This window comes from Neurospora hispaniola, assembly GCF_033458365.1.
Source record: "Neurospora hispaniola strain FGSC 10403 chromosome Unknown B0T23scaffold_1, whole genome shotgun sequence".
NCBI classification, from domain to species: Eukaryota; Fungi; Ascomycota; class Sordariomycetes; order Sordariales; family Sordariaceae; genus Neurospora; species Neurospora hispaniola.
Window position 1 is genome coordinate 658,858 of NW_026944406.1, and position 27,348 is coordinate 686,205.

Below are 27,348 nucleotides of genomic sequence, written 5' to 3' on the forward strand. Positions count from 1 at the left end.
CTCATGTGGGTTGTTTCTATACAATACTCCCGTCCATTGCACCAAATTTCTCCCAGGTACTGTCAAAATGGAAAGATCTGAATGGCATGCCTTGGTTTCTACTTCTCGTGCATCGGCTTGTTCCATTTCTCGCCACCTCTGTGTTCAGTTGGAACAATGCCATGGGAGGGAATGGAAATGAAAAAAAAAACAAAAAAAATAGGAAGGCCTTACAAACCTACCTACTACTGTCACAAGTCTCAGCTTAAAAAATCCACGTGGCAAGGCCCTGTTAAGAGGTAGCGAGAGGCCTTATCGGGCTTTGTCGTTTCTTATTCTTTTTTCTCTTCTTTTTTTCTTTTTTTTTTTCTTTTTCTTTCTCTCTTTTTACTTTTCTCTTTTTCTTATTTCTGATCTTTTTCTTTCACTTTCCTTTTTCTTCTTTTCCAGCGCATACAGGTTCTCTATCTACCTAGCTCACCAGTCTGTCGGATCCTAATGTGAATCTCTTTTCTTTTTTTGTAGGTAGGGCGAGGCAATGCTCTGTCGAACGATGGGGTTGCCCTGGTTGAGCTGCCTGGAGTCCATTGACGGGCCATTGAGAAGGATAATGGAACGATAGCTGGCCGTCTGAGACTTGATATAGTCCCGGTCGGGACGCATGAGAATCAGGGCAAGACTTCCAGCATTCAGCATCGGTCTTACTCTGGAAAATGGATCATCAAAACGAAGAACGTTCTCTTCATACGATAGTCGTGGCTGCTCCTCCATTGATCCCTAAACTCCCGTTCCCGACAACGTCACGGACCAAACAGACCTTATTATTTTTAAGAAAGAGAGGCTCGATAGCGCACACATGTAGATGGTGGCGTCAAATATTTTCCAGCTTCCTCTTTTTCACAATACCCTTCTCCACCTCGCGTATGTCCCTTGCGTTACATCCTCTGCCGCGTTTATCCTTTTCTCTTGCATTCGCTATCCGCGAAATCGTAAGTTGTCATGCTTTAGCGAGACGCATTGGCAAGGACGCAAAAGGAAGGGTAGGTAAAGAACACGGAAGCGGGAGAGGAAGCGAGCATGGCGATAGAGTTCTGATGGCTCGTCGTCTAAGTCTAGACGCCGACGGATCCCTACCTCGAGGGTCACTTTCCCAGTGTGGGTGGGATTACAGGGTCGCCCATACCTTGTAGTGAATAACGGAAGGGCATGCCGTCTCGTACATAGTGTAGAGGTATGGGACGTGGTTGGCTGGTTGTTGAAAGAAAGGGTGGTACCGAGTGGTACGGTTCGTTACCGAGACGTAATGTAATGACGGTACATTGATACAGACTGTAACGCCGTATGTTCGCTACCGGATTTCTAACTTCTTGTCTTTCGGGGACACTTCCTCATCTTGCACATTCGTTGAGCCAAGATTGCTACGGCAATAAAAGGCAGGTACATTTCTAGGACCAAGACTAAAAAGATTTTTTCGATCCTTGAAACGAGAGCTTTCGCACCATGGAGCGGGCCGAGGTGGAAGTCATCTGGTTCGTTGGTTGTCAGCCAACATGTTGAATTGTTAGTGCATCCTGTGATTTGCACTGCACGGACGGACACGGACACTAACAAAACAGAACTAAGGGAATACACGGCGGCGCTTTCACACCTTCCTCGGCATTCACAACGCCGCGTCTTCTTGCGAGTGCCGTCAATGGTGTCACACGTTACGGCAGTCACCATTCACCACATTGAAAGTGGATTTCCATCTTGTCGGGACGGTGGCCGCAAAGCTATCAAGGTTCCCTTGAAGCGAACGTCGACTCTAGCTGTCACTTTTCTTTTTCTCCCCCTCCCCCGCCTCATCAGGGACAGGCACCCTTTCCCTTCCATGATCAACGTGATCGGAGCGAGGGCCTGAGCGAGACAGGGACTCTTGATGACCACCAACACCAACCACTCGACTAGTCGATCATATGTTCAATATTCCCAAACATACCCCAGAAGATCAGCCATGGCCTGGATCTATCGTTGGCAACGATGCCTGTGCTCAATCACATAGGGTATCCATGGCGTACTCGATTCGGGCATGCTTCTTTCTCTAATTGGCTACCTCGGCCGTCCTCCTCACTTGCGAGTCACTTTCCTGTTCAAGCGTCAATACCAGAGCCTCGACGTTGCGCATCATTTCTCACTATCGATAGGTCGTTCGGATATGACGGCAAAGTTGAGACTTAATCGAAACCACGTTGGTGATGGGTTGACGATGAATGAATGGCCTTGCTTCTCTTTAGGTTCCAGAGGCCTGGCCTCTCCATTGTCCATCGAGATCCCGCTGAAGAATTGCTTCTGATGAGCTCACCTTGAGCTTGGCCATCTCGGCCGTCAAAGCAATTTTTACCTTGCTTTCAGCTGAGGAGAACGAGAACTACAAGGGCAGGCGAAACACGTGCGTCGAAAGGATCATGAAGCTTGCTAAGCAAGGATCCTAGCATTCTTTCTGGAGTTCTCTCTGCGTGAGCTCAACCGATTCTCAGGCTTCGTGGTCCTCGCCCATTTCTTGTTACCACTCATTCCGAAACAATGGTCCATACTAGCCATCTTCACCCCATCTCTTAAGGTACCTTCCTCTCCCCACAATGGATCTTGCTTCTTCACGTCAAGTGACAGCGAAGATCGTTGGCTCTCGCAAGCACCAAGGGTCTTAGCACATGGTGAAATCCAGGAACAGACTCGCAATGGAACCCACGTGTATTGTCTATCTCCACATGGTCCATTTGCTCTTACTCCGAACCCATCCTTATTGCCCCTGACAAGACCTGACAATGCATCCTCGCTTGGACTCCCATTTCCCAAACAAGTAATGTCTTCGTGCTCTGCACGCACGCAATAGTTTGCCGGACCAAAAAAATGTATCATATCCGTTGTGCTGGAGCTGGAAATAAGACTATCATCCCTTGCCTCAAACCATCCTCCCTGCAAAGACCAATCTGGTTCATCGCGCCCAGACACGCAGCAGTCTACTATCGAAACAGAGCCCTCAAGGATCTGATTGGCGAAGGGTAAATCGGGCATGATGGCCGGGACTATGTACGTAACTCGGCGCCCCAAGCCCTCAACCCAAGCCCGTCCCAAGACACTGCATGTTTCTGATTCCTTCCTCCTTGGATACCTGCAACCTTGATGGGCACACCAACTGTCCCAAGACATTGGCCCCCCATGGACCCTATTCGGTCCATCCCTGCCGACCCTTACCTTGAGGGCTTAGACAAGCCACAACCATCATCGAAGAGGGCTTCGTGTGGGAATAGCGCGTGGGACGTTGTATAGATGTATCAAGTCAGTCATAAAGATCTAAGCTCGGTGTACTCGACATACGCAAGGTGTCTGGTCGATCCATGGACTCCAAGAATTTGGCTCGGACGCTTTGTAAATCCTCCGTTCTGCGTGCCGAACAACCGTCACCTTCCTCTCTTTCCTTCAACTAGCTCAAGCCTGACTACTTCCCACCCTCGGCCTAGTTGCCAGTCTTGCATCTGTGCGGATGGCCAAGATCTGCCCGTCTCCAACTACTCTTTTCCATTTTGCCCATCCAAAATAGCACGAGGAGTCTCCTAGGTCCACCATGTGTTGTGCGTGACCTGATCTCCAGATCCCAAATGGTCGAATAGTTGTCAAAGCCCACGAGCCAACACCACACTTCAAACGACTACTACCGTGACGGAATACTACCCCTTCCTGCGTTTGTGCTGCCCTCGATAACACGCCAAGTTGAAGCAGACACACACAGCACTTAAAGAGGGAGAGAAGAAATATACAAGTTCGGATAATTAGACGGAGCCCTGGTATAAGTCCCGGCACTCTGGAGACGTGCCGTCCGTGGGAGAGAGATTCCCATCTTTTTTGTGTGCTTGCCGAAACTTTCCTTCCTCGAGACTTCTGCGACACTGTCGATTTCCACCCATCTGGGCAACATCAACGTGTATAATCAACCACCCACCCACGCAAACATCAGCTTACTCATCCGAAATATCTCCTTCCCGTCGACATCAGGCATACACCACCGAATTCCTTACCCGTCTCTTCCCTTGAAGGGTGTGAGCACACATAGATACATCGGAAACGACAATACCTAACTACTACGACCAGCAAGCACCGAATCAAGATAACGAGAGAGATAATACCTGACGACAAAGGCAAAAGAAGCGGAGAATGCTATCCAGGCGATAGCACCCTGCCGACGTCGTCAAAAATGCGGATCGCCGACCGGGCCGTGGCGGTGGTGGTGGTGGACATCATATTCACCACACTGGCCTTTATTACTGTGTGTTTCCGACTGTTTACGAGGGTGGTCTTGGTTCAGAATGTTGGGTCGGATGATTATTATATTGTTGGGTCGATGGTGAGTTTTCTTTTCTTTGTTATTATTTCTTTTTTTGGGTCCTGAGGTTTACGATGGATGGTGTTGTGGTTGTTCTTGTTGTTGTTGGGGAACCATCTAGCTGGAGCTGGAAGAGAACAAACAATGAAACGGACCGCGGACCGGGCCGCGTTTACGCCGCTCTTTACATGTACCACGTGGGGTTGGTGGTGGTGATGATGTTTGCCAACATGGATGAGATGGATGCCACAGGTTTACAACGGCAGCGAATAACAATGGGGGGGCGGTGACGGGGATGAAGCTATTCCCCCTGGTTGCTTGCCCTGTTGGGTGTCTGTCGATCACTGCTGGATGGAGAGGAGATCGAAAGGCAACTTCAATGGACATGACATGGGTTAATATTTACCTACCCTGGTTGACAGATATCGTCGATCGCCTATCTTACTGTTGTAATGATGCGTAAGTTCGGTTCTTTTCTCTCATATCTCCCCCCGCGACGACGACATGCAGACTGACAATGAATGACTTTTTGCAGAGATCAAAGCTGGACTAGGAAGGCATCTGATGAGTGAAGATGAGGTTGTTGGGTTTTTATACGTGAGTCCCCCCAGTTCAACCAAACCAAACCTGCATCGACATAGACCCCAGCCCCTGACTGACATGACTGCCCAATAATACCAGGCCCTATGGGCAACCATCTGGATCTACTCTCTCGCCCTCATGTTCGTCAAGATGTCCATCACAGTCCAATGCTACCGTGTCTTCCGCACTCCACGGATGCAAAAGTTCTTCAAGATCTATTTCGTTCTCGTCGTCATCTACGGGCTCTGGACCGTTTTCGGCACTTTCTTCACCTGCTGGCCCATCAATCTCTGGTGGGAGATGGTCCGGCGCGAACGGGCTCCCAAGGGGGCGTGCATGGACAAGAACATCATCACGTTTGCCAATGCGGGAATCAACATTGCGTCGGACTTGGTGTTGGCGATCATCCCCATTCCGCTGCTGTGGAAGCTGCAGATCCCCAAGAAACAAAAGTTGGTGCTGACGAGTCTGTTTGGCATGGGCATGTTTGCGAGTGTCATGAGTATCGTGCGACTGTCGTCGCTGCAGCAGATTGGGGCGGCGCCGGCGGAGGAACAGTCTGGTATGTTTCAATCTGTCTTTCCCTTCGTGTTCTTCCGAGTCTCGTCAACTCTTCCGCTTTGTCTGTTAGGTACAGGTGCTGACAAAATGAAAAACACAGTCATGGGCGTCTCCATAGCCATCTGGTCCTGCATCGAAGTCAACATCGCCATCATGTGCGCCTCCGCTCCGGCACTTAAGCCCCTCGTCATCAAAGTCTTCCCCAAGATGCTTCTTTCCGATCTGTACGCCAAGACAAAAGGCGCTTATGACGCATCCAAAAGATCCAAGTTGGGCGGCGGCGGCGGCCACGGCGGAAAATATGGACATGGACACGGAGACGGCAAATCATCCGAGCAATCAGGTAAACGAACGCATAACAGATCAGCCCATAGTATCGGCGGTAGTGCCATGCGCTCTGGCAGCAATCACCGTTGTCGACCGGGTGAGATCCAGGTGGAGCACGAGATTGAGATGAAGAGTGTGCCGATTAGTGAGGTGTTGGGCGAGGGCGGTGGTGGTGGTCATCATCATGGGAGCAACATGCCTTTACAAATGAACGCAACAGGGTCGGAGGAAGATATCCCGGGGAGGATCAGTCCAGCGGGGAGCGAGAGGAAATTGGTCTGGCAGGATGAGTTTCCTTATCATGAGTCGGGGCAGGGGCAGGGACAGGGACGGGGAGGCCCAGTGGGGATGGCGAGGGGATTGCCGGAGAGGGGGATGGGAATGGGAATGGGATTGGGACATGGGAAGAAGGTGACGACTATTACGACTTGTGTGGCGACGAGCAGGCAGGAGACGAGTAGTAGGCAGGAGGCGAGGGAGGCTAAAGAGAGGGAGATGGTTTGAGGATTACCTAGGTACAGACAGGTATGATTAAATGGGGATGGAATAAGGTACCCCGAATGAATTAAGGATTGGAGGATGATTTTCTTTTGTTCTAGTGATAAACTACCGACCTACCTACCTAGAGGTAGGTACCTCAAGGCAGGGGATAAAGAAAATGAAGCAGCGGGAAATTCCTAGGTACCTACCTAGCTAACTCGAGATGGCAACATATAGCACAAGATCGTGATTGAGTGAATGTGAGGAGGATGAATATCTCTACGAGTAGAAATTCGGCGTGAACAATAATACTGAGGTACAGGTATAAGTCTATATCTGATGACATAACATGACATGATAGCATTTTTATAAGAGCCCCCAGCTACTGGAGGTAGAGGATAAGTCGTGCTCCCCTAAATAGTACTCCTCTACTTCATTTCTCTCCTACCTACTTCGAAAACGTGTCTCCGTCAACCATACCTGCACTAATTCTCTGCCTATGAAATACTGGTAACCCTGTAATTAGCGATCAGGGCGGTTTCTGGTGGATTGATCGTTATGGCCAGGATATCGCTAATGTAAGGTTGGGGTATTTTGAGCCCACAATTCTATTGACAGGGGGGTTGAAAAGGCTGGAGAATAACGTGCTTGTATTGAATAACTGTTTACTATAGTGATTTCGCTGTAGAGCTGTTTGTGAAGTACGAATCGATGGTTGATTGCCGTTTCTCGTCCCGGGCGCTCAACTAATCCCAGACTAATAGTTTCTAGCGCCTTCTAAATATCGCCAAATAAACTATATCTACCTATTCTTATTATTCTTTATACTAAATAATAATTATAATAGCTTTCAATACCTCTACAATAGAGATTTCTACTATTTCAACATCCTCATTATTATCGCCATCATTTAGTTTTTAAACTTCTAAGAAGGTTTCAACAATATACTAAAGGATATTTTAGGGGTCTTCTCGAATTTACTCCTTTAGAAAATTAATAAAATTAATAATATTTATTATATTTTTAATCCGCCTAATTCTAGCGAACTCCTCTATTAATTTCTAAATATAGATAGCTTCATCCTAATCAAAAGGTCATCGTTCTAGATTATATACTAATCCTAATAATTATAATTTTTTAAAACAATTATTAATAGTCTCTTCCTTAACCTTATACTTCTACGTATTAATAACCTAATAGATTATTTATAGTACTATAGTCTTTTTAATAGTATTTTCCCTATTGAAGGTATAGTATACTAAATATTATAACTAAGTATAATAGTAGTAAACCTTTAAACTATTAATAATACTTTAATTTATAGGTTGGTAAATAGAAGTAGTATTAACTAGTAGTATTTTAATAGTAGTATTAATTAAAAGTTAATTACTATACTACTCTTTCAATTACTTTAAAGTAGAGTAATAAATAGAGACTCTATTAACTAGTAATAATACCCAATAGCCAGCCATTTAACGATCGAACCATTATAGAAACTCTATAAATATTAGGGCAATCATCCATACCTTCTTATTACTCCGCCACACAACAAGGAGATTATTAATAAACCTTCTATCTTTGCCGAATAAACGAGGGTTCTTTGCATTGCCTAGAACCTATAGATCGAGCTTGTGTGTGCCCGTTATATTAATACAGGGGAGTATAGTAATTCTCTCCTTCTTTTTTTTTAATCCTATTTATAATTTGGTAGCCAGTATAACATCGGGAGTTATTAACTAAAAGAGAGCAGTCTCGTTAGTATTATACGTATTATTAGGACTATACTATTTAATTAATTTCTTAATCTCCTCAATCCTCTCTTAAGACCCCGCGATATTAGCCGATCTACCTTTACTAGACTATTTATACTTCTTAATGTGATAGCGGCATTTAAATCCGTCGAACTAGCCGTTGGAGAAAGAGGGTACGGTAAAGAGCCGGAAGTTAAGTATTTTAAACTATAGAAATTTAGCCGCTTCTTTAATTATATTACTAGAAATAGGAAATTAGTTATTCTCTATTCAAATAACCTATTCGAATAAGGCCTTTTTAAGGATAGGGAAGTCCGTTAAATAAATTTTAAAAATACTAGTAACGCCCCTTATAAATACCTTCTTATCTAAATAAGCGAATTTAGGCTTTAAGGATTCGGATATAGTAGATTAACTAATAGGGTGGCCTAATTCTTTAATAGCCTATATAATAACTTTACATTAGGTATACTTAAGATTATTGTAAATAAACGTACGAATCTTCTAACGTTAAAGCTCGTTGATGGGGTAACGACGGTGGTTTCTTTAAGTAAGTATAGTATTAATTTCGAGATTTGACGTAAAAGAGGGTTCGTTTTTAATTGTGAGAGTAAATAAATAACTTTAAAATATAGTAATTTGAGTAAGTTAATAAGAGGGACGAAACGGTTAGGCGGTATATATTAGCTAATATTAGCTTCCAGAGGGTGAAATATATCGGCTATTAAGGGGTTAATACTCCTATTAGCAGGTGTTGGGAACTAGCGGGAGCTATTAGACGGTTATAAAAATAACGATTTTAGTATATTAGTCAGCAATAATCTTGATCTAAATCGTAAATTAGAGGTTGATCATTATTACTATATTATCGCCATACAAATCTGCACTGTTCCCCATAATCTGAACGTTATAGACAGAATATCGTTATACCTCTGATCGCTAATTACAGGGTTACCAGTACACGCAGATGTGTTTTTGCAACAATAGAGGTAACGTATTTTGATCATCCACGTTTTGGGGATAGTGTAGGTAGGTAGACTTAACATGTAGGCCCACGCCACGCCGCTACCTATCCCGTGTTACCTGTCAACCTAGGTACCCAATATACTACCTATAGTAGAGGTAGGTATGCTATCCGTACACATTACTGTACTACCTGTACCTATGTTTGTAATATGCTAAAGTTGTAGGTTGGGGGGGGGGGGTTAACTACGGACCTTTTAAACAAAAGAAAAATCCCTTCTTGATCCCAAGTCCAAGTCCTTGGTTGTACGCAGGTCTGCAGGTTTTGTCGTTTTTTTTTTTTTTTTTCCATTGTCCACCACTCCACCACTTATTGATTTTGTTGATTCAGGCTAAACGGAGAAGTCGGCTGTTGATTTCAATGCAGCCGGGCATGCTACTGTCCATGTCATGCACGCTTGCTCCTCCCTGTGCCTGAATGATGCTATGCGGCAGCCAGATGTACCAATCTCACGCAGAGACCCTCCCCGTATTGCTGCTCGCTGCACCACCCAGCATCATGTACGGCCTCAACTGCTCGATAATCTCCGTCAACTCTTCGTTCTCATCCGCCGACGCTTCACTGCGATCATGATCATCTCCTCCCCCATCCATTCCTGTATCTTCGTCCGCGTACCTATGCCCTTCTTCTTCTTCTTCTTGTTCATCCATGTCATCATGCTCCTCCTCATCGCCGTAGTCCCTATCGTCATCGTACTCCCCGTCGTACCGGCCCGCACCAGGGAAGTATCCTGATAGACGCCGCCCTCCTAGGCTTCTCAGTTCTTCGTTTTCTTCCTCCCCTTCTTGTTCATATTGTTGCTGTTGTTGTCCTTCTTCTTCTTCTTCCATTCCTTCTTCCACAGCAGACACATTCCCCCACGTAGAAGGCACATACGATATCCTATCGTCGATATTCACACTCGATACCTGTCTGCTGTGTGTGGCCCCGTACCCTCCCCCATAACCCCGACCACCGTACGTACTCCCCTCGTCAAACTGACTCCCGTATTCACTCGGCGGTATTTGTCCCACCAACCCTTCGCTCATGGGCATCGAATCGAGTGACGAGCCACGCGAGTGTATCGAGTCGTTCAAGTTCATCATATTGTTGTTGTTGTTGTTGTTGTTCCCCCCCGCCGCCGCCATGAGCCCACCGTGTACCATGCCACGTACAAAGCCACCTGGACCTGGACCTACTGCTGATCCAGGGGTTCGAGGACTGGCTAGGCCCCGATCACTTCCGCTGCCGAGCTCGGATTGGATGACGCTTGCTTCGCCTACTTCGCCGAACTCGCCGAACTCTTCGTCTTCTTCTTCACCGCCGCCACCTCCGTCGCCGTCTTCCTGGTAGTAGTCGTCGTTGTCTTCGTCGCCGTAGTTGGAGGAGTCACTGTCGGTGTTGCTGGCCATGGCGAGTTCGTCGGCTAGAGAGAGGCGACGACGGAGGGTGGGTGGGTCTAGCTGTTGGGACTGTGAGAGACCTCGGGAATGTTGTGGTCGTTCATCTGTTGTTCGTTCATATCAGTACACCTTAAACCACTTCAACAAAAGACCGTGTTCAAGGTAATGAGACATACCCTCCTCCCGGATCCCCATCCCCACCATCCCATGCACCGTACTCCTCCGCACATTCGCCCTCGCCCTTTGATCAAACGCCTGACCGGTTGGACTCATAGTCATGGCCTCCATCGAACCCCTTGATCCATGCGACCCCTGGCTCGACCTCAGATTCGAATATGACCGCGAATTGCCCAGCGTCGACGCGTAATCGGAAAAGTCCCCATCATCATTAAACATGATGCTCCGCTTCCTGTGCATCATACCACCATTCGGCGCCGTCCCTGGCCGCTTTTGCTGGTTATAGCTACTCTGTCTCTGACCACCACCACCACCACCGCGAGAATGAGCCTCTGCTTCATGGGGAGGTGGGATAGTAACGAGACTTATCCTCCTCGGCGGGCGCGGCCTCCAAGAGGTGGGACTAAGCTGGGCCGAATTTTGCGTGTGGCTGGTCTGAGGCCGGTTCTGGTTGTCACCACGGGGTGGTGGCTGCGACACAGGGACAGGCACCTCGCTGCTCGCATGACGGCGCTCAAGCTCAACGGCCCTGCGAAGGATGCGATCGTACCCTTCGTAAAAGTGCTGCTGGACAGGCTCAAAGTCGGCTCCGCCAGCGGCTCGGTCCACTTGCTTCATCAGCTGCAGTTGGCCTTCGGTGAACTCGAGTGATTCAATGGCGAGCTGGATGGCGGCGTTGACGCGCATTTCGGCACGTAGTTCCTGGATGACGGCCATGCTGACACCCGGGTTCTCGGCGGCCAGGTCGCGGTATTCATAGGCGGGCTCGAAGCGTTCGGGGACGGGGGCGAGGCGGAGAGGCAAGGGAGGGCCGAGGGGCGGGAAGTCGGGTGAGATCTCCCCTTCTCCTTGTGTTGCTGTTGTTGTTGTTGTTGTTGTGCCGGCTGGTGCTGATTCCGATCTGTTGAGTCCGGGTTTGACTACCTGTGGCGATGCCTCATCCAGTTCCAGACTGAGGGTCCTGGTCTTCAACGACTCCTGGTGCTGCTTCATACTGAGACCGGCCTCGGCAGCATGAGGGCGTTCCAGGGTGACGAGTGTGTCGGCCAGGGCCCTCTGCAGGCCGCCGAGGGTGCCCGAGAGCACCTCGTTCCATCCCTTGGGGTACTCGTCATGCGGCAAGACCTCGGCCATGAACATGTTGAGGGCGTCTTGGAGGCTCTTGCCCATGAGCAGCATGGCGCCAACCAGGGCGTCCTTCTCGGGATCCTTGAGTGAGTGAGGCAGGTTCGCTTGTTTGAGTGTCTTGATGTGGCCGTCGAGCTGCTTGACAATGGTGACGGGGTTCTCGGCGGCGACCCGTTTGCGGTCCGCGTCACCGCGACGGAACAGCCATGTCCCGAGATCGGGCAGTGGAAGCACCGCCATTTGTTATTAGGCCCGGGACCGGGACCGGGACCGTTTCCGGGTCGGCGGGTTCTCAATGACTTGTGTGTGCTGTGTGTCAAGTGTGCCCCGCATCGGCCGGATCCCAATATTGAGGGGAGCCGGGAGGGGAAAAAAGGGGTAAAGATTGAGACAAGTACCACAAGACAAGTGATTCGCCGCCCTAACAAATGATGTCCGACATGAGGAATGTTGGCGGTTTGGACTCCAACGGGACAGGAAAGCCGTCTCCAACAACAAACAATCAGATAAACAATAGGTAGGTAGCCTTGGACCGTGGGCGTGGATGGATGGTGGCCTTGTTGAGGACAAGTGGTTTAGCTTGGGATCCATCCACATTGTGGATCTGGCGGTGTGCTGTCGTGGGCTGGACTGGCCGTTTGAGATTGTCAAGTCAATGAGACGGTTGCTCCATTCGCCTTGTCAGGCCACACACATTGGTCAATTGGAGACCTGTCACTTCCACACCACAGCGACAATTGTTTTGGGGACAGAAATCCACTGGACCACATCCAGTGCCACGCGCCGCTGCTGTTGCCGCCAAAAGCGCAGGGAGGTGCAGGGTCTATCACGCTCTTTCCAGGGGACCGCTTCACACAAGACCCTGATATGCGGTGGGGTTCTCGTCACTGAGTGGTCCGGTGTTTTCTTGGTGGTCCCTAGTGAACTCCAGTGTTGAATTGGCATTTCCCCGCACAGCACCGTATGTCGTCTGGCATCGGAAGTCGGATCATGGCATGACATGACAGAGCCAGGGAGATAATCACATGGACGCTGAGTGGAAAGACACAAACACCGTAAGCAGCGCGAACATTGTTTGTCTTGTATGAATCAACTTTTGTCGATTTGAACTATCAAAACAAATCAAAAGGTAAATGGCCCACGGTAAAAAGAGGGAATCCTTTCTTGGATGAAGTTGAACTAAGAACCCCAAAAAAGAACGACAGCGACATCATTGTCTCCCACCTTCCCCCAATAGGTCCCCCCTCACCCAACGAAACAAATAGGGTTAGGGTCAACTTCCCCCATTTAACTACCTCTACCGACAGACATACACAAGAGCCCAAACATCGGGCACCCAGCTCAAAACCCCCAAATCCCCCAAATTACAGGTCACTTTTTCTCGAGGGTCATCACAGTGACAGCCGAAAGGAACGGTCCGAGGACTGACGACCTAGGTACCCGAGCCGCTGCACTCGCCTAAATCCTGTGAACTAGGTATGGAATGGATTGTGTTCGCTACATGGTGTACTTACTTGTAGAGGTAGTGTAACCGAACCGCCGCCGTTCCCCGTCGATACCTAAACTGGCATTAGGATGGCAACGGCCATATGGCAGCTCCCGCCTGGAGTAGCTTGGAACTAAGCTCAAGAGCCTGGACACCTACCTACCTACCTACCTACCTACCTCTAACAAGGACAGCTTTGTGACAGGGACAAGCAAAGACAAGTCGAAATGAACATCGACCCTCGCTTTTGACGTCTAAAACCGTATGTATCAAAGGAGGGGTGGGACCTATCCGACTTTTGAGGTGGTTCTGCATACATACGAGGTGATGGTAATAGAGGTGGGTGGATGTTGGGGCGCAAGAGGGAGCTTTTGGGTGAGCGGAGTGTAGGTGAGGATGTTGTTGGTTTGGGGGATTGGGGGAGAGAGGATGATGAAGAGGAAGAGGAAGAGGGGCTGAGGGGGATGGAGAGGGAACAAAGAGAAGAAAAAGGCCAACTCTTCAACTTCACCTGAATCTACGAACTCGTTGTTGTGGCTTTGGTGTACAGAAGGTATGAGTTTATTACGGTTGTGTTGTGGGAGAAGGTGATGTTAAAGATTCAAGATGGGCCTGATTGCTAGAGAAGAAGGACTGGTCATGGATAGGACGGCGGGTTGTATGGTGAAGCCGAAGCTGCGTACTGTAGTTGGGAGCAAAAGTTAAACCCCTATATCGGGTACCGATAGGGAATATCAGCCCCCTATCGGTACCTCTATTCAAAATAAAAGTATAATTAATGCAAAATGCAGGCAAAATCGCCACTATATTATTCGCTACTAAAATTCTATAGAAAAAGACTTTGAAATACTTCTTTTTATATTGTTTAAATTTATTACCTTTATTACCATTATCTAATAAAGTACTAAAGTATTATAGTTCGGCCCAAAAACATTATTAGGAGGAAGCATCTCTCCCTTAAGGAGCGAACCAGAATTAGAACGCTTTATTTCAACGCTAACGTTACTTAGAGTCAAATCGCCCAAATAACTAGCTTCTCTAAAGACTAAATCCGATATACTTATCGGTCTAAAACTACCGCCATTACTCCCCGGGCGGGCTAACCGCAAACTTTAGACAAAGCCCAAGAGTAAGAGTTAGTAGAATTCGTTTATAACTCTAAAAAGACTAGAAGGATGCCTTTTTTTCAATTATTAATAGTTCTTTTTAGGGCTATTTTTAGAATTTAAATTATTAAAAATACCCTCTATTGTCTTAAATTCCGCCGGCGGTCTACCTGGAAAAAACCTCCAATTTCGGAACGGAACCGGGGTATTTAACTTTAATAAGTATTAGAATATATCTATTAAACTCTTCAACAATAGGCATTAATCTTTTAAATAAATAAAACCTAGGTAACCGGTAGCCCTTATCGGAAATAATTCGTTACTTATAAGTAAAAAAAAGAATTTAACTCTACTTATATTATTAAAAAATATTAAAAAAAATCCAAATAAATATTTTAGAGCAGTTTCTCTAGAAGAGGAAAGGGCCTAAGCTTTTTTTAAGAAAAGGATTAGGGTACTATTAATACTATTTCCTATAGAGAATATACCCTTCCTATTATTAATAAATACTTCCGTTCTTCTCGGGCAAATAGTTACTTTTTTTTATTAATATAAAATAATACCCTTAATTATATTATAATTAAAATTATTAATAAGCTTCGAAATAGAGGTATTAATACTATTAAATAACTACCTTTTTCCCTAGATCTAAATCTAATAGAATTTATTTAGAATTGGATAAAGGATTTTATTAAGGATAAATATAGTATTGATGAGAAGCCTATTTATTTACGACTCTGCTGCTATGTTTTGGAGGTTTGGAATGAATTATTAGAGGAATATTTAGTAGAACTTTTGGCTTTAATGCTAGAGAGGTGCCAAGTTGTTATTGATGCTAATGGAATGTATACTAAATATTAGTATTTAGTATAGAAAATTAATGATCTTTTTGGTGTTGAAGATAAATAGCTAGAATTCTGGTAGTGAAGGCAAATGGCCATGCTAAGAGGTTCCGGCAACCCCTGTCGGTACCGGCTCCACCGGTTTAACTTACCCATTACACTATAGTACGAGGAGTCAGGTGACGGCGAGGGCGGCGGATGGGATGAGGATGCAAGTAGGGTTGGCGAAGGGCGTGGCGAGAGGCGTTGAGTGATGGGTGTGTGACTGTGGATAGGTTGGTGGGAGGAAGGGCCGGGGTTCGGAAGGGGTACTAGGTTGATAGGTTGATAGGAACTTTAAATCATAGCCAACGGTCAATTCATTTCAATATTCAAGACCCATCCACACGTCACGAAACCACGGTCCGCTTGTTATGTACACCCATCCATTTGACCCCATCCCCATTTCCGCCATCCCGCTGTCTCCGAAAAGGTATCATGCCAACGAAACAAATACAAATAGGTATCATAGAGACTAAGAAAGAAAAGAGTAATCAGAGGACCGAAGCTGACGTTTTGGGCTTCTTCCTAATCAGTCCAGCCCCCAGAACATTTACCTTGGGCGCTTCAAGCACCAGTGGCTTGACAGCTTCACTTGGTGTTGCTGGTGTCCCATTCTCGGTAGAGGGGTCCTCTAACCCATTCGTCTTTACGTCCGCCGCGCCACTCTCAATAGCAGCCGGCTTCTTCTTCCTCACCAACCCCGTCAGATTGTTGACTGGAGCTGCGCTTCCCCGGTCAGCAGTGGCACTTGTCACGGTCTGGACCCGCCTCCCAACAACCTCATGTCCCCATTTGGTACCCATGCCAGCCTCGCTGATCCATCGCTTGGTGGCACTACAAGCCTTTTCCAGCGTCTCAAAATCAAGCTGCAGCAGTAGCTCCACCACGCGCTTGTAGTCATGCTCGTCCACGATTAGGTCGCCACGGCCCTCGGTCGGCCAATGGTAGTAGGCCGTGGTGTTTGGTCGCTTGAAGAGGTAATTCCGTTGGTGTTTCTTGACTTTGGGAACACGAGGCGTGATGCGACCTTTTAGCTTCTTCTTCTTCTCCTTCTCTGTCTTGCTGGTCTCCTTGGCCATGTCTGGCTGAGAATTCGTAATCTCTCCAGCTGTGAAAGAGGCCTTGAGTGGGCTGGCTTGTGGCGTACGGGCCGGCACATCAGCACGACGCTTTGGTGGAGTGGAAGGAGGGAAGGCGGTGGAAGCATCAAAAGAGCCGGTTGGGGTCATGAGTGGCGCGGATGCAAACGACGTTGCGAACGAAGCCGTCGTGGCTTGTGTCGCCTGCTCTTCTGTTTCCGACTTGTTGGGATCAAAGACCAGCCAAATGAACCCTGTCAATCGCCCGGATGAGCATTCCTGTCTGAAGGCCATGGTATCCCAGAACTGGTTCAATGTCCTAATGCTCTTCCAAGCCCCCATATCCTGCTTCCACTTTGCAGACTCCTCGTCAAGCTCATCCCTGTAACGCGACTTTGGGTCGTCTGGGTATCGCGGTATCAGACACCTAGGTGGTACCCAGTCGAATTCCTGGGTATAGTGGGATATCCTCTCCATGGGATGGCCAATTTCCCAGTCGTTGGCGCTGGTGACGGTCCGCGGAATAAAGGCGCGCATGTCCCGCTCTTCCAGACCAGGAACAAGGAGGTATCCCTTGGTAGCCGCGACCCGATCATCCTTGCGCTGATCTTCCAGAAGCGGGTTGAGAACACGACACCACCACTTGATGAGACCCCGATCGCTAAGAATGTGCTTCTCCCTGCCTGGCCCGATTCCGTCGTTTTCACCACTACCTGGGAAGAGGTACTGGCTCTGCGCACGGCCGAAGAGGTTGACGACAGAGACAATGTTCTTTCGCCGGCGATGTTGGATGAGGTAGGATACAAGGGTCGAGCTGACTTGGCTAATGGGAGAAGGACCTCCTCTCGGTAGTTTGAGAAGATGGAGATAACCGGTCGAGTCGGCCTTGGAGACGAACAGGACTGTCTGGAAGGCGGTGGTAAAGATGAACACCTCGATGGCGAAGGCGATAACTTGTTTTGTTGCCGTCTCGGTCGATTTTGCCTCGTCAGCGCCAGGGGAAGACCGCTTGAGAGCACCAGTAACGGGGGCTTCGATCGAAAGGGCGAGGAAGTGCTTTTCGCAATAAGTCTTGTCGGCTTTCTCTCCCGGAGGAGGTACGTAGAGAGCATCGGTGCGGGTGGGTGGTGTCGATAGGTGGTGGACCGAGAACTTGAGGTCCTTTGGCAGCACACAAGCAAGCTTCTCCAACAGTTCGTTTGTGGTGCTGCCACCAGCATTCACCTGGTTGGAGGAGGAGCTCATCTTGGCCGAGCAAGAGTCGCGATCGCGTTTGGAGACGGTGGAATTGCGGGTGCTGAGATGGTCAGTGAGGTCACAGACCGGAGCACATGGTGACTAGGTAGGTATGGATGAGCATGGAGTGCCTTGGGGAAGAGTCGGTAGCCTTCTTGTTTGACGAAAAGCAGTGCTGGGGAAGAAGAAGGGAACTGAAGAGATGAACAAAAGGAAGTTTAACTGCAAGGGACGCGACAAGGAAGCACTAACAGCCCCAGGCACTGAACCAACAGTGGAGGTGCCCTGGACGCGACAGGGCTGCCCGCGCCGTGTAAATCGATTGGTTTGCGGACCTGAGCGTCCCCTGCTCTTTGCAGTTCTTCTCAAAGGTACCTGACCGATGTACCTTTTTGAGCAACAGGACCCCGGAACGGGAGGGAAGAAGGAAGGTCAAGTACTTGTGAAGTGACCATCCGTCAACGCACAGACCACCCGAGCTAGGCCCGCCCGTATCCAAGCCTGCCCGCCGAGGGAGGGGTCCATCCAGTCCAGTCCCGTCCCTCGATCGGTCGCAAAAAATTCCCGTCTTGCCGTCCCACTCCAGGCACGCGAACGGACCCGGAGCCTTGCCTTGGGACTTTGGACTTTCCGCTCAGCGACCCGTCGAACCACTCCCCAGCCTGTGCACCGACCGCGCCGAGCCGATCAGTCAGCCGCGCGACATCTTTCCTTGAAGGACTCCGGAATCTTTGGTGGTGGTGTTTTGCGAGCCAGTGTGGAAACGGGCGCCCATCTCCGACCTCGACCTCTTTCTACCCCACGACCCCGTCACATCCATCCACATCTCCATCCATACCTTCAACCTCGTAGTAGTATCTCCACGGTCTCGCCTCGGGTGGTCGCATCTCCAGTCGCATCCAAAATAAAAGAAAAAAAATAGACCACAATGGCCGCCCTCACACCCTCCCGTTCCGTCTTCGCCTCGACGTGCAAGACTGTTGCCCAGCAATGCTCTAGGCGACCTGTCGCTGTCCAACAACTCGCTGCCGTCCCCGTCGCCCGCCAGGTCTCGTCGTCGTCGGCTGTCCAACAAGAACAAGATGCTTCCGGCAGCAGCAGCTCGCAGCAGCCCAGGCCAAGGTGGTCCTACACCCCCGAGCGCATGAAGGGCCCCGGTTTCTCCCTCAACCTCGTCAAGGACCCCAGGCGCAAGCAGTGGATGGTCAACAGCGACCCGGCAAAGTTGGATGCCTTTTACGACGCCTTCCTTGGCCAGGGCGGCAGCAGGATGCTATCAGAGGAGACCAAGTGGCTGGCCGTCACCCACAAGAGTTTCGACTACGGAAGGAGAGGTTACAACACACGGCTGGCTTTCCTCGGTACGTTCTGGCAGTGGTCTCGGTCGCAAGAGGAAATATTTGGGGAGACGGATATCTCGCGACGGAAACAACAATACAGACCACGGCTAACAAATTTCTGTCAGGCCGTCAAATAATCGCCCTCGAGACGACCCGCTCTATTCTCACCAGCCCCGTCCTTAACGAGCCCATCGTCGACAAGTACGGCCGCACGCCCTACAACCACGCCGCCCTGGCCAACATCGACAAGCTCATCTACACGCAACCGCTAGACATTATGGACAAGACCAAGATCGCACGGATGGGCATCGACTTTGGCTTGCTCACCGTCATGCGGTGGAAGCCCAGAATGGTAACACCCTCATGTCTTGATCCCAGAGCTTGCTACTTGCTAACACGAAACCTTGTGTAATTCTTTAGCCCGAAGATCTCGAATCCTCCGGTGTCGTCGTCGTCCTCAACTCCACCCTCTTCGCCATCATTGGCGCCATCTCGTTAGAAAAGGGTGCCGCTGTCGCTCAGCGCATCGTCAGAGAGAAGATCCTCAAGAGGCTCGGAGCGTGAGGAGCGCCAAGAAGAGAGAAAACGGAAAGTGAAGAAAGAGAAGAAGCATCCCTTTATTGTATACACCCCTGTACTATATCGATGGGCATAGAGGCTGGCATAATCCCGCATACCCATTTCATACCTGCGGGCCGGAGTCCAGAATGATTATTGTTTGCATGCAAGACGGTTCGATCAAGTTCTTGAGGACTGCGACATTGCATCTTGAGCATCGGGGGGTGCTGAAGTGTGTTGCATGTGATGGACTAACCGTGGAGCTAACAGCAGAGAAGGCAAACGACGTGACGTCGGACCACGAAGGAGCCGGCAGAGAAACATGTCACTCGCTTGAATTCAACAGCCGACAGACCATAACGTATCGCATTACCAGCGGTAACTTGCCAACCTTCAAAGGACCCGATTGTCAGCAACTCTCCACCCCCTTTCAACAACCATCGACCATCTTCACACTCGGAGCAGCTCGACCACTTTCAGGACTTTCTGGCGTTCCTCACACACGTTCTTGCTCACTGGTACTCAACCCCGCGCCGCACTCTCCTATCTTAAAGGCAACACATGTCGGTATCTGATGGTGGAAAAGCGCGGTATCGTATACATTGGCGGCTAGCAACAGACTTTCAAGAGCATTTTCCAACCTTCCCTGCACAACCGATTTGAGTTAGGGGAAAGCACCACGCACAAGAGTCGAAGAGAAACACCATAAGGCAAGGACTAACTGTCAACTTGGGGACCAACCTACAAGGCACAATGAAGCAAATGACACGTTGTATTTGCTTTATGTCCATTTTTCTAGAGCCAGTGAATGGTCTTACCCCCTTTTCTTTGTTTTATCTGCGTCAAGCGCATCTTTAACCGTGGCGGTCGAGGAGCGAGTGAAACCCTAACCCTCATTATTTGTCAGATGTGCACGAGCCACCCTTGAGAAGTCCACTAACAAGTCGGAAGATCGCTGGAGTTATCTCGGCCTTTTGGAAATTTCACCATCTCAGAACGGTGAATTCTGAAATCACCACTTTCCAACCTCTCACCTACCCTGGCAAAGATTCTTTGTCGGAACATCACTGGTCATTCCTTTGGACTCAAACAATTACCTCGCTCATTCAACTACCGTTGCCCGCCATGGCCACCACCACGGATACCGTACCCGCCGGTGACTTTGAGCAGCAAACTCAAAAGTTCCTCGAATGGTTCACAAGCCAGCCCGGCGCCACCTTTCACAAGGACATCAAGCTTGTTGATCTGAGAGACAAGAGCGCCGGCCGTGGTATTAGTGAGTTTTTCTCCTTTCCAACTCAACCCAGTCGCGAAATATCGCCAAGTGTCCTTCACCTCTCATGTCAATCCACTCCCTCTCAACTTAAAGCTCACGACTTTCACCACCTTGTTCTCACACCCCTCTACTATCTACACTATCAAACAATCACTAACACCCTCCTCCCAGTCGCAACCGCCCCCATCCCCGCCGACACAACCCTCTTCACCATCCCCCGCGCCTCCATCCTCTGCGCCACCACCTCCCCCCTCGCCAAAAAGCTGCCGCACCTCTTCAAAGGACCCGCCGAACCCACCGTCGCCGAGGAATCCCCCTCCCACACCGCCGACGCCGACGACGAGCCGCCCTCCCCCGAAAATGACGACGACGACGACGCGGAAGACTCCCAGTCCCAGGACTCCTGGACTTTACTCATCCTGATTCTCATGCACGAGTACCTCCAGGGTTCTTCTTCAAATTGGTCCCCTTACCTGTCTGTCCTCCCGCACCAGTTCGACACGCCCATGTTTTGGACTGAGGCGGAACTGGCCGAGTTGCAAGCTAGTGCGCTAGTAGCCAAAGTAGGCAAGGACGAGGCGGATAAGATGATTCGCACGAAAATCGTCAAGGTGGTGCAAGAGAATCAAGACGTTTTCTACCCTGCGGGAACACCAAAGACACAAAGGTTGGAGGAGGGCGAATTGTTGAAGCTGGGACATAGGATGGGGTCGGCGATCATGGCGTATGCTTTTGATTTGGCCAAGGAGGAGGATGACGACCAAGGGGATGAAGAAGAGGAAGAAGATGGGTGGGTCGAGGATAGAATCGGGGGAATGAATGATACGATGGGGATGGTGCCCATGGCGGATATGCTCAATGCCGATGCGGTGTTTAATGCGCATATTAATCATGGAGAGGCGTGCCTGACGGCTACGTCGCTGAGGGAGATCAAAGAAGGGGAGGAGATTCTTAATTATTATGGGCCGCTGAGCAGTGCGGAGCTGTTGAGAAGGTATGGCTATGTCACGCCGAATCATGCGCGGTATGATGTGGTGGAGGTGGGGTGGGGGTTGGTGGAAGGGGGCTTGAAGAAGATGGTGGAGGGAATAAAGGGGAGGAAGAAGGAGGTGGATTGGGCAAAGGTCGAGGAGTTGGTTGAGGAGCAGAAGGAGGAGGAGGGAGAGTGGGAGGATAGTTTTGTGTTGGAACGACAGAGCGAGGATCCGGATTCGGAGGGGCAAGTCCACGGTGAAGCGGAGTTTATGGGATTGCCGGAGGAGTTGGAGGAGCAGGTCAAGACGTACCTGAAGGCTGTGAAGAAGGTGGTTGGGACAGGGGATAGGGCGGTGGCGGAGGCGTTGGGAAACAAGACTGTGAGGAAGGAGATCTTGTTGGGTGGCGTGAGGAAGGCGTTGGAGGAGAGGGAGGGGCAGTATGCTACGAGTTTGGAGGAGGATGAGAAGGTTCTTGCGGGGATTGAGGGCGGGAGGCCGACGACGAGGAAGGAGATGGCTGTGTGGGTTAGGGCGGGCGAGAAGAGGATTATTAGGGAGGCTGTGGCGTGGGTCAAGAAGCAGGAAAAGGAGTTGATCAAGGAGAAGGGTCAGGAGAAGGATGAACCTTCTGCCAAGAGGAGGAAGGCTTAGAGCAAGATTTAGTTGTTATTGGAAGTACATCTACGGGTATGTTGTTCATCCATCGCATTCCCTTGTCCATGCCATCGTCTTTGCATTGCGTTCCCTACCTTTTCTCAATCAGGTTGTTCCACCACAGCCTTAGTCGGCAACCTACTTCTAAACTTCCCTCGGCGTCCCTTCCTGTCACAATGTTAGGAAACTCTACTTTATCAGTTCTCAAGAAGCATTTACCTCTTATCTCCCATCATTCCTTGTCAGGCCGAGTGCCACACCTGGACCCCCTTCTTCCTCTTGTTGTTCAAGCACCGGAAGCACTGGTAGCACTGGTAGTGCCGAAAGCACTGCGCGCACTGCGAGTTCTGGGACGGCAAGTGCTGCATTTGCCCACCAGCCTGATGGGGTCGGTCACCTCCGTGACGGGGACGCAAGGCGGCGGGTATTTTTCGTCCTTGGGGTTCATCAAGGTGCGCTTCAGCTTGGTCTGGCACTGCGACTCGCACCATTCGGTGTGGCCGCAGACTACGAAGAGGTATTGCTTTTTGGTGCACATCTTGTTGTTTTGTGAGTGCAGAGCTTGTTGCTTGTGTTGTGTTTCTTTGAGTGAAAGTCTAGGTGGACTTTCTTTGCTTGGTTCTTGGTCTTTTGGTCACAAAGTGTTCTTGGAAGAGAGCGACAAAGTTGAGGGGTTCTTGGAAGGTGTTTTATATCTTTCTTGTGAACTTGTCGGAGGAATAATCGACATGCTTTTGTGCTATTGTCAAAACTTCACAATAGCCTGGTCTCGTTGAGTTCAGACCGGATGAGCACGCGTAGAGGTACAAAAGCTATCACGCGGTTCCCATGGTTCTGTTATCTGATGTTCCTACGTAGCCGAGTCAACGGTACAGCCGATAACGAATACCTCTAGCAAGTGCTGTTGAGGAACGAACTCTATGTCTCTTCTTTTCATCCCTTCCTCAACGCGTTCAGGACTATCGGATAAAGGTACTATTCTCGTGCCAACTTCTTTACACACTGACAAGCCTCTCTCTATTAATTGAGGTCAGACGAGTCAAGACAGCCGCCATGAGACACAGACTGACAGACTGCCAGACTGACAGACACTTGAGTAATCCAGAGCTTCCAGATTCATGGGCCGCCGTCTCGCTTCATCTTGGGATCACATAGTCCATTTACAGACCTGGCCTTGCTCGTGTAGTTAGCAATACCTTACGCTCAATGATCCACCAGCCTCGCCATTCACGACCATGAAACAAAACCAGTTTGTCGGGATAAGGAACTCAGCCTTTACTATAAGTAAGCAAGACGACACAACACAATGCACAATGGACGCCTTTGCTTAGGTATCTTATTGCCTTAATCGCCTCTACTACCTCTAAGCTACCGGAAAAGCTTCCAGTCATTGCTTCTACCTCTACCTACCTATTCACACCACCCCCCATTATCCCACCCCCCCTCACCCCCACAAAATGTGCACAGTAACCTACAACGAAACTAAATGCTCCCGCTGCAAGACCCTGATTGAATCCGAGGTCGACCGCAGTAAATGCTACGAAGTCTGGAACTCCGAGTTCACCATGAATCCCCTAGATTTCGGGGGGTGTAAAGAAGGCCAGACATCGGTGACGAATACGAAAGAGGAAGGGATGTGTGATGGATGTAAGAAAAAGATAAATGATGAGGTTGATGCGTGGAAGGCGGCGGCGATGGGTGCGCTATAATTGGGAGGTGAGGTGAGGAGCAGGGCAGATGAGGAGCAGGTGAGGAGGGAGGAACAGGTGAGGAGGGAGGAAAAGGGATGGGAGTAAAAGGGATGCTTCAAATGAGTTGTTATAGTTAGTAATAAGCGGATGTACCTACCTGTATGTAGGCCGGTTGTGCGGTGACTTTGGCGTTGGGGCTGGAAGTTGGTTATTGGAATGGATGTGATGGTTTTTGGTTGCGGGGACTTGATTAGAGGTATATTCTACAAGATAGGGGCACGTAAGTACAGGCAAGTACATGTAGGTAAGGTAGGTAGAAGGTAATTCGAATTGCCAAATTCATTGGCAGTTACTACTCTTTAGAGGTATCTTTGGATTAGAGAAGTATAGTCCGTTTGCAGGATGCAGACCCGGACTCACTGGGCGTGTTTTGAGTAATTCCCAACACTCAATGATTCACCAACCCTCGCCATTCACAACCATGAAGCAGAAAAGCAGCAGCAGCGAGAAATTCGCGCCCAGTACAATACTTACTTATAAGAGGTAACATGCCCCAACAACACAACGAACAATAAAGGCATCACCAAGCCACCGGAATAACCAGCTTATTACCACTTCTATTCACACTCCCAACTACAGCCCCCATTCCTATTCCCAATTCGACCCCCCAAGCAAAATGTGCACAATAACCTTCAACGAAACCTATTGCTCCCACTGCAAGAACCTCACCCAATCCGACATTGACCGAAACACCTGCTACGAAGTGCTCAAAGCGGAGCACACGGCTAAACCACTGGCCTTTGGTGGATGTAAAGACGGGCAGACGACAGAAACAACCACGAAGGAGGTGGATATGTGTGGTGATTGTAAGGCTAAGGTTAGGGGTGCGAATATCTGGAAGGGGTCGTCGATGGGGGCGCCGCCGGATATGCCGCAGTGGTAGAAGTACCTACCTTAGTGATTACACTAGGGAAAAGAGAAGGGGGATGGGGATGAGGGAAGACGGGAAGGACGTGGAAGTAAAGGGGGTGCTTAGGTAATTGGTTGTGAATGATGACCCAGTGGATGTATGGTTGTGAGTTACGTGGTGTTGGGGATGAGAGCGATGTTTTTTATTTGCAAGTAGGTAGATGGATGCTACCCCTAGAGGTGGTAGAGGGATATTTGGCCTCCTGGATTCGTCATTCTATTTTCAAAGGTTTTTTGTTTGCCGTTGGTATTCTGCTTCTTCTCTGTTTTTTCTCCTTCAGCGCTCTTTTACCTACTAGGTTACTAGGGGCAGGTAGATCCATTTTCTTCCCTGCCCGGTTTTCCCACAACTGACACTTGCTGTATGAGGTAAGCCTTGGATTCACACTGCGGAACTACACAAAGGGAAAGGAAAAAAACGATATTCGAGTATCTGATTGTGACGACTGGGATTGGGTTGATAGAAGAACCAAATTCGAATGCCTGGCCTGCAGGTCAATGACTCCTGGCTTCTGTATCCTCCTGTCTTTAACTAAATCTCACTTCGTTACCCCAAATCAACCTTCCCATTTACCGGGAAACTGCATCCACGGCCTTGAACAATCCGCCACGACCATGTACTATCTAGGTACCTAGACCCCAATTGGATCCTGATCCACAGGTACCCTAAGGTACCTACCTAATTCTCAACTCAATGGAACCCAGGACACACCTAACTCTCCTTAGCAAGCGCAGCATCCCGGTCGTACATTGTGATATGCAACGCGACCTCCGTACCGTGATCATCTCTCTTCATAATGGCCTCCACCTTGGATTCATCAACCGATCTTGAGCCTTTGCTCGTACCCATTTTTGAAATGGGGCAAATACTGGTGGTCGACGCCGAGCAGCTGTCCAGCAAAGTACCCTCCTCGTGGATATCAACGGTCTTCTTGAGGTTTGGACAGCTGGCTGGATCATAACCCTCATCGAGTTTGTGCTCCTTGATGCCCTCGGGAAGTGCGAGGAAGGGCGCGGATTTCAATCTATCGGGACAAATGGTTGCGGAGCCGACTAGGCAGCGGCATAAGCAGCGGTACTGTGCGATCCAGTGGCACATTGTTTTTGTCTTGAGACTTGTTATTGTTGATAGTGTGTTGGGGTGATCACTGCCGTGTGCAGTTGTGCGTCGGTTTTGGGCTCGAGGTTGGGAGATAGAGGGAGGGTGGATGTTGATGTAGTGGTATTTGACGGGTTGGGGATTTTGTTCCTGCCAGTATCGTAATGAGAAAGATTTGGTGAAGGTTTATACTGGGTGCTAGACAGGGTTGATCGAACTGATGCTGAGAGAAACCATCTCCATCGGAAGACCATCAACAGCTTTATAGGTATGCAAGTTCTGGCTCATAGGTACCATCACTCCATTCTCCGTCTTCTGCTTCATCTCAGAGTCAGTCAAAGAAGACCCTGTAGGCTCTCCTTTCCTTTCATGTTGTAAACGTCTCACCAAAGTTGGCCCAAGCCCAGTTGGCGATGGGAAAGATTCTGCGCTTTACTTCTCAGAGTGAACAAAGACCTACAATATACCATCGACATATATGAAAGCACCAACAGGGAACGAACAACTCACCAAAGAAGGGATAACAACATCGAAGAGATAATATCACCTGGGCGTTGGCGACGTCTTCTCAAAGACCTGAACCGCCCAGAGACATCTCCATGCTCCCCCAACGAGTCTGGAGACCCAAATCCGACTCCAGTCTTTTTCACCCGATACGACAATCCCCAAGAGACCCCTGGTTCATCTCCGTCTATCTCGCCGTGATGCCATTGCCGACTGCTTGACTACCTCTAGAGGTAGGAGACCGTCTCGTAGACGATGATCTGCTTAGTAGAAAATCACAAAAGCTCAGCCATCTCGTCATAAGAGACTGTCGATGACCTCAAACGCCCTTCTTCCTTTAGTGCATTTCACCTCCTCTTTCTCCTTGGTAGAGGTGTAGTTGCTGTTTGTCCACAAGCAGAGCGCGTGCTACATCGGGGGTCGAGAAACATCAATAAATCCAACGAGCCGTGTCTGAAGCCGGTGAATAAAGTATTTCGTTTTTCGTGTTGTATATCCGTTATCGACAACCCCCTGGACTACCGCTGCTTTGGCACCCGTGACATGAAAGAAGACGGCTGGGACAAGCCACCCACGTCATACCTACACAGCAAAGATCCAGCCGCAGATATCTAGAGGTGATAAACACTGGAACCTACCTCTAGGAACCTAAGCGAGTGAAGAAAAAGAAGAAGAAAGGGAGGAGTTGGCTATCTTACCTAACAAAAACGATATGTGATCGGAGACGCGGACCGGGAT

At 49.2% G+C, this 27,348-nt stretch overlaps 10 protein-coding genes across 10 annotated transcripts; 5 read left to right on the forward strand and 5 right to left on the reverse strand.

The window, feature by feature from the left end:
* Positions 1-2,372: 2,372 nt before the first annotated feature.
* On the reverse strand, positions 2,373-3,626 carry B0T23DRAFT_3436 (uncharacterized protein). Its single transcript, XM_062835928.1, has one exon. The coding sequence runs from the start codon at positions 3,166-3,168 to the stop codon at positions 2,434-2,436; it is 735 nt and encodes a 244-aa protein (XP_062696509.1). The 5' UTR covers positions 3,169-3,626; the 3' UTR covers positions 2,373-2,433.
* A 446-nt stretch (positions 3,627-4,072) lies between these two features.
* Positions 4,073-6,404, forward strand: B0T23DRAFT_3424 (uncharacterized protein). Its single transcript, XM_062835904.1, has 5 exons — positions 4,073-4,360; positions 4,762-4,798; positions 4,875-4,936; positions 5,021-5,483; positions 5,583-6,404. The coding sequence occupies exons 1-5, from the start codon at positions 4,211-4,213 to the stop codon at positions 6,311-6,313; spliced, it is 1,443 nt and encodes a 480-aa protein (XP_062696510.1). The 5' UTR covers positions 4,073-4,210; the 3' UTR covers positions 6,314-6,404.
* Positions 6,405-9,513: 3,109 nt separating this feature from the next.
* Positions 9,514-11,991, reverse strand: B0T23DRAFT_400599 (uncharacterized protein; the record flags this gene model as incomplete). Its single annotated transcript, XM_062838506.1, has 2 exons — positions 9,514-10,550; positions 10,623-11,991. 2 exons carry the CDS (start codon positions 11,989-11,991, stop codon positions 9,514-9,516), a joined length of 2,406 nt encoding a protein of 801 aa, XP_062696511.1.
* Positions 11,992-15,015: 3,024 nt separating this feature from the next.
* B0T23DRAFT_307868 (uncharacterized protein) lies at positions 15,016-15,204 on the forward strand (the record flags this gene model as incomplete). The annotated part of the gene is made up of 1 exon (XM_062834442.1): positions 15,016-15,204. A coding segment is annotated over one exon (189 nt), but the record flags the coding sequence as incomplete, so codon positions are not given.
* A 328-nt stretch (positions 15,205-15,532) lies between these two features.
* Positions 15,533-17,910, reverse strand: B0T23DRAFT_368756 (histone acetylation protein-domain-containing protein). Its single transcript, XM_062836466.1, has one exon. It carries the CDS (start codon positions 17,549-17,551, stop codon positions 15,719-15,721), a length of 1,833 nt encoding a protein of 610 aa, XP_062696513.1. The 5' UTR covers positions 17,552-17,910; the 3' UTR covers positions 15,533-15,718.
* Positions 17,911-18,010: 100 nt separating this feature from the next.
* B0T23DRAFT_368757 (ribonuclease-III-like-domain-containing protein) lies at positions 18,011-19,610 on the forward strand. The gene is made up of 3 exons (XM_062836467.1): positions 18,011-18,903; positions 19,008-19,234; positions 19,303-19,610. The coding sequence occupies exons 1-3, from the start codon at positions 18,471-18,473 to the stop codon at positions 19,444-19,446; spliced, it is 804 nt and encodes a 267-aa protein (XP_062696514.1). The 5' UTR covers positions 18,011-18,470; the 3' UTR covers positions 19,447-19,610.
* Positions 19,611-20,565: 955 nt separating this feature from the next.
* B0T23DRAFT_424421 (uncharacterized protein) lies at positions 20,566-22,344 on the forward strand (the record flags this gene model as incomplete). Its single annotated transcript, XM_062839852.1, has 2 exons — positions 20,566-20,716; positions 20,888-22,344. The coding sequence occupies 2 exons, from the start codon at positions 20,566-20,568 to the stop codon at positions 22,342-22,344; spliced, it is 1,608 nt and encodes a 535-aa protein (XP_062696515.1).
* A 94-nt stretch (positions 22,345-22,438) lies between these two features.
* Positions 22,439-22,885, reverse strand: B0T23DRAFT_400603 (uncharacterized protein; the record flags this gene model as incomplete). Its single annotated transcript, XM_062838507.1, has 2 exons — positions 22,439-22,515; positions 22,642-22,885. The coding sequence occupies 2 exons, from the start codon at positions 22,883-22,885 to the stop codon at positions 22,439-22,441; spliced, it is 321 nt and encodes a 106-aa protein (XP_062696516.1).
* A 676-nt stretch (positions 22,886-23,561) lies between these two features.
* B0T23DRAFT_433829 (uncharacterized protein) lies at positions 23,562-24,981 on the forward strand (the record flags this gene model as incomplete). The annotated part of the gene is made up of 3 exons (XM_062840471.1): positions 23,562-23,994; positions 24,206-24,245; positions 24,678-24,981. The coding sequence occupies exons 1-3, from the start codon at positions 23,805-23,807 to the stop codon at positions 24,979-24,981; spliced, it is 534 nt and encodes a 177-aa protein (XP_062696517.1). The 5' UTR covers positions 23,562-23,804.
* Positions 24,982-25,719: 738 nt separating this feature from the next.
* Positions 25,720-26,106, reverse strand: B0T23DRAFT_306354 (uncharacterized protein; the record flags this gene model as incomplete). The annotated part of the gene is made up of 1 exon (XM_062834372.1): positions 25,720-26,106. The coding sequence occupies one exon, from the start codon at positions 26,104-26,106 to the stop codon at positions 25,720-25,722; it is 387 nt and encodes a 128-aa protein (XP_062696518.1).
* Between the last annotated feature and the right edge of the window lie 1,242 nt (positions 26,107-27,348).

Coding starts and splice junctions, on each gene's coding strand:
- B0T23DRAFT_3436 (XM_062835928.1), bottom strand. CDS start 3,168: ATGTCTTGGGACAGTTGGTGTGCCCATCAAGGTTGCAGGTATCCAAGG.
- B0T23DRAFT_3424 (XM_062835904.1), top strand. CDS start 4,211: ATGCGGATCGCCGACCGGGCCGTGGCGGTGGTGGTGGTGGACATCATA. Junction 4,799..4,874: donor TCTTACTGTTGTAATGATGC/GTAAGTTCGGTT, acceptor GACTTTTTGCAG/AGATCAAAGCTGGACTAGGA. Junction 5,484..5,582: donor GCCGGCGGAGGAACAGTCTG/GTATGTTTCAAT, acceptor TGAAAAACACAG/TCATGGGCGTCTCCATAGCC.
- B0T23DRAFT_368756 (XM_062836466.1), bottom strand. CDS start 17,551: ATGAGCTCCTCCTCCAACCAGGTGAATGCTGGTGGCAGCACCACAAAC.
- B0T23DRAFT_368757 (XM_062836467.1), top strand. CDS start 18,471: ATGGCCGCCCTCACACCCTCCCGTTCCGTCTTCGCCTCGACGTGCAAG. Junction 18,904..19,007: donor CACACGGCTGGCTTTCCTCG/GTACGTTCTGGC, acceptor AATTTCTGTCAG/GCCGTCAAATAATCGCCCTC. Junction 19,235..19,302: donor TGCGGTGGAAGCCCAGAATG/GTAACACCCTCA, acceptor GTAATTCTTTAG/CCCGAAGATCTCGAATCCTC.